The sequence below is a fragment of the Octopus bimaculoides genome, chromosome 7 (genome assembly GCF_001194135.2).
Source record: "Octopus bimaculoides isolate UCB-OBI-ISO-001 chromosome 7, ASM119413v2, whole genome shotgun sequence".
Taxonomy (NCBI): domain Eukaryota; kingdom Metazoa; phylum Mollusca; class Cephalopoda; order Octopoda; family Octopodidae; genus Octopus; species Octopus bimaculoides.
The window spans coordinates 39,609,890-39,615,270 of NC_068987.1; the positions used below are offsets into that span (position 1 = coordinate 39,609,890).

General features: G+C 32.7%; 1 protein-coding gene across 18 annotated transcripts in view; it reads right to left on the minus strand.

Moving 5' to 3' along the window:
* LOC106880867 (dual specificity protein phosphatase CDC14A) overlaps window positions 1-5,381 on the minus strand; it is a 385,993-nt gene that overhangs the window by 22,698 nt on the left and 357,914 nt on the right. For 4 of the 18 annotated variants that reach the window (XM_052969513.1, XM_052969512.1, XM_052969521.1 and 1 more), the window contains one exon: window positions 3,328-3,496. The exons of 11 other annotated variants lie outside the window; for them this stretch is intronic. In XM_052969513.1, coding sequence (XP_052825473.1) covers window positions 3,328-3,496 — 169 coding nt within the window. Of the gene's footprint in view, window positions 1-3,327; window positions 3,497-5,381 lie in introns of those variants that run through there. 3 more of the 18 variants (XM_052969515.1, XM_052969523.1, XR_008264590.1) reach the window with 2 other exon arrangements.

A 5,381-nucleotide genomic window follows, 5' to 3' on the forward strand; every position in this document is an offset into this window, starting at 1 on the left:
TATATATATATATATATATATATATATATATATATATATATATATATACACACACACACACACATATGATGGCTGCAAATTTGTGTTTGAGTATTGCTATTGCCTGATTGAAAGTCCTACATATGTGAAGGCTACAACCAGCCATTTTTGTGATAGGTTTTACTTTATTTCAAGTGATGCCTGTGTATGACGATTTTTTATAGTGGGGAAAAGACTTGCACAAATCCAATCCCACTCTCTGAACATAGACAACATAAATTCGAAAAGAAGAAATAGTCTATATCACTGTCAATGTTGCAGGTTTTCTCTCAGAGTTTCCCTCTCCTAGACAGATGTGGCAACAACAGAATGGGTCTCCCACTCCCAGTGGACCAACCATGTACCTGGACACCAACCCAGGTATTTCCACCTTCCTGCGCATATATACATGCACACATATTGTTGGATGGCTGTTGACTGCACATGAGCTCTTCTGCCCTTTGACAGGTCTTATTTTCTGTCCTGCAGGGTGTTCAACAATCACCCTCCTCACCAAGCAAACTTGATGGGGTTGCTAGTTTAGTTGCTGATGACTCAACCATGCAACAGGTTGTACTGGGCTACATGTTACCAGTAGCGGCCAAGAGCGACCTCTCTCTCTCTCATATTCACACACACATTTATATACACATACAGTGTATGTGTCTGTATCTTTCACTAACGCATATCTATATAAATATATATATCATTCATCAGTGAGTCATATATACTTTAGACTAGTAATGTATTCACATATAAGCATCAAAAACAAAACCAATAAACCAACAATTATGAATAAATGCCTCCATAATATTTGTTCTATCTGAGTTGCACAGACATTCCCTTGTCACTCTCCCCATCATAAATGAAGGAAAGAAGTAATCAACCCATATGAAACCTGTAATCAATGATGCTATTCATCATAAAATGTGATATAAAAAGTAAAAAACTGTGAAGTTGTATCTAGTTTTTTAATTGGTTCATTAATTATTAATTATTGCTCATATAATTAATCTAATTAGATCACTGCCAGTCAGAAAGGTATGTACCACTAGAAAAATTAATAGCAAAGATTTAAAAGCTCATTGATATTCTAAGTAGTGAATGAGAAAATGTGATACCATAGTTATCAGCATTAAATGGAAGGTAGCTTTGAGAATGATACTAAGGGTTTCTCTCTACATACATGGTATTACAATATAAACCCTAAATAAGTATAAAGTGTCTTATATATATATATCTTGGTAGCTTATCAAAACTGGTTTCATTGTTCTTACACCTCATCCTGACTTGAGTACTTATCTATCCCATGATACTGAGACATGGTAACAAAAAGTAACTTATGAAAATGTGAATAAAAATGTGCCATTGATAAAAGGGTATAAAGGGTGACAGCCAACAATAATTACTAGACTATCACTTCAGGGTTATGAATATGGAATCCTTTTTTATGTAGTGAGCACTGATCAGCTGGAGAGATAGTGAAACCAGTCAGGTTGATTCTCATTGAAAAGGAGTAAAAGAACCCACATGGCAGTAATTTCACAGTGTGACTAAACACATTTGGATATATATTTATATATAAGTCTAGGAAGTGAATTTAGTAAATTTAGAAACATATGGAGTCAAGAAGAATGATACTGCAACACCAGCAGTGAAACATAGGAAGTGAGTGCAGATAATGACTAGAACAGAGAAGGTTATGTTGGATGTGAAGTATTATTTTATAAGAATGGTTCAGTGTGAAAGTTCAGAAAATTACCAGAAATCAAAGGAATTAGTACATGTATACAGGGGAGATAACTATGCTGGTTTTGAAGTGTAAATGTCAAAGAATGATGCACATTTGAAGAAAACATGTTATGGCAAGGTAACCTATGATAGAGTTAAACCAAGGAAGAATTGGAGAATAAGTAGTAAGGACATTCTTCAGGACAAGTCTTTAAAGAATAGTTTGCATGGATTGAAGAATTATGAAAGGAAAGCTGCATTACAGACCTGTCCAATCTCTTTTATCATGGAAAAATGATTTACTAGCAGAAATAACAAACTAATGTTAAAAGGAGACTGTAGACATGAGGATAGTGAACAAATAAGATCAAGGCAAAAGTGTATAAGAATTGTGAACATCAAGACAAAGGTATTGGAGAACAGTGACCATCAAGAAGAAGGTGTATTACAACAGCGAACAAATAGATCAGGGTAAAAGTGTATCCACATCAAGCATGCAGAAAATAGAGCTAAAATTGGTAATTACAAAGAACATTTAAACTATGTATTGTGAGTGTGTGATGTGTGTGTGTGTGCACGCACGCATGTTTATAAGCGTAAACCACAGATGAGCTCACTGGAAATATGACAACATAGTTTCCTAATACAGGGATTAATACATATTTATACAACTACACGCATACATACACACATGCATGCACATACGTGTGCACATGCACACTCACACAATCAGAGAAAGAGAAAGAATAAGAAGGAAGAAAAAGATCATTTAGTTTTTGTTGCTGTTTTTAATTCAGTGTATGGTTTATTTGAAATCTCTGCCACTAGTAATCTTTCTTGTATTTGATGAAGAAATGGTCATAAATAATGATGCATAAGCAAAGGCAAAAAAAGCAACAAAGTTTTTCAACTCAGCAATGGCTATCCTGAGATTGGTAATTCACAGTAAGTTAAAGTATTCTTTTCTTTTTTCTTTATAATTACCATGTATAACTATACACAAAATTGAGAAATTATTACCAAAGTTAGACACCCACACTTTATATATGTTTTCAGTAGAATTAGTTCAAATAGCAACTATGGTGTGAAAGACAAAAATAAAAAAACTGTTAACTTCGCTCAGTTATTTAATATTTTGTGTCAAATATATTTGACACCAGATTTGACATTTGGAACTGTCTCAGTGAACAGGTTGCAGATAATGCAATGACAATTTTGACAACAAATCAATAAATGATTAAGTGACGTTAACAATTTTTATGTTTATGAATGGCTAAAATGTGTGTTTCGCACAGTAAATGATTTTGTTTCAACACACCATCTCAGATCAAATTACTTGTTAGACAAGTACAATCCTGAAATTTCTTTGGTCCCCAAAATTGTAATATTTCAGGTGAAATATAATAATTTCAAAATATTGTTTAAACAAGCTGTTACTGTTTACAATTAACACACACACACACACACACAAAAAAAAACATTTACACAGACAAGTATGTGACAACACAGTAGCAACACATGTTTAGCATAGCAAAATGAAAAGCTTGGAAATTTGTAAAGGTGGCACAGCTAACTTACTGGCTCTATATCCCTAGAAGTTTGGTACATATTTTTGCATGGCCATTTAAGATCACCAACTTTGTCAGCTGTCTTATAAATGTCTCTCGCAGCACTTCGAGTCAGCATCCCTGTTTTGTTGCGCCATTTACTATCAAGGAATTCAAAATTATGTCTTACATTGCCAGAGCTATTTGGAAACAAAGAAGGAATATAACATGATATGCTAAGCAAGTAAAGAAGGTAAGAGACTTTTAAAAATATCAATTGATATCTATAAAATTAAAATTTTTTCCATTGTTTTTGTTTTTGTTTTTATTTATTTATTTCTTTGATGGTTGGAGTTTGGTGAAAATTTCTTGAAAATTCATTTGACCTTTGAAAGGATACAATCAATGAAATGAATAATAATAATGATGATAATAATAATAATAATAATAATAATAATAATAATAATAATAATAATAATAATAATAATTTTTTCCACTATAAGCACAAGGCCTGAAACTGTGGGGTAAAGGGAAAGTTGATTACATCAACCCCAGTGCTCAAATGGTGCTTATTTTACTGACCCCAAAAAGATGAAAGGCAAAGTCGACCTTGGTGGAATTTGAACTCAGAACATAAACCCAGAAGAAATAGCAAGTAAGCATTATGTCTGGTGGGCTAATGATTCTAATAATCAAAATGACACAAACCATCAAATTACTTCTGAAAGAAATGAATTCACATAGCTTTACTAGAAACAAAGTGAAATATTTATCTGTGAACACATCACAAGCAGTAAATGTGATAATATCTCTATCCTCAAGATAAGAGCCTTTTATATTCCTTAAAGAGTTACAGCATTAAAATGAAAGGTCTTGAAAGGTGTTGATTCTCAGCTTATATCTGGCAATATGGAATTTTGTGCAGTCTGCATTATAGTAAATTATCTCCCTTCACAAAATTACTAAGCACTTACTCAGAGAGCTTCATAAAAACTAATTCATTTCTATTTGATCTACATTAAAATATATTGTAATCTCGGTTAAATCATAACAAACTGTTTATAACATTTATTTCAAAACCTGTGTTCTAATCCTGACTATTCTGTTTTGACACATAAAACAATGTACTTCTTAACATTACAAAAATAAATATACCCCCAAAGAAGACTAAAATTAAATATGAATGTGATACAAATATGTGATAAATTAACTATCTAAATATTTGATAATGCACTGAATAATTTAAGCACTGGATAACAGTGAATGGTGTGAAGACAAGCTTCACAGATTCAAAGAATTCTTATAAGTAAATCATGGAAATTAAACAAAGGGCTTTACCAAGTATATGATGAAAACCTGAGACAATTCCTGAGATGAAGGTATTCAAAATTTAGAAGTGTTTAGAATAAAATCCCCATTCAAGGTGTTAAGAGGAAGAAAATAAAGCTAGATGCTATGTTTTTTACTAGGCCAGAGGTCTGAGGCCAACAGGTCTTGGGGCCTGACGATACGCCATGAAGTTAATTAAACCTTTTATAGGTGGGAAACACAGGGCAAACCCATAAACCGGCCTTTCCCAGTAAAATACACACACACATACATACATATACTTCGTTTTTGTATTTGGTTTGCAAGATTCTTTATGTGAATTTGTGTGTTGAAGCATATTCTGTTGTATCTGGGGAGAGTCATTCTGTTTCAATGCCTTACTAATTAACACACTCACTGGTTCGATTTCCACTCATTTATTTATTTATTTTTTCTGAAATTCTTGTTGCTTCTTGCAACCACTTCAATAGTTGTTCACTATGACCATTATCAGAGCTGCATTCCTTTTGTTTGTTTTTTTGTGCACATGTGTGTGCATGTGTATACACATATGTACACACACATAATTGAAGAAATTGGAGTCAGGAATAGAGAGTATGATTGGACATTTGTTTATTCGAAGTATATAATAATACTACCTGTACTATTGGGTTATTCTGAAGGTGGATGAGCTCTATACTGTACGCTAATATATTCATAATGGAATACAACATAATTATATACACACACACACACACACACACGCACATATATATA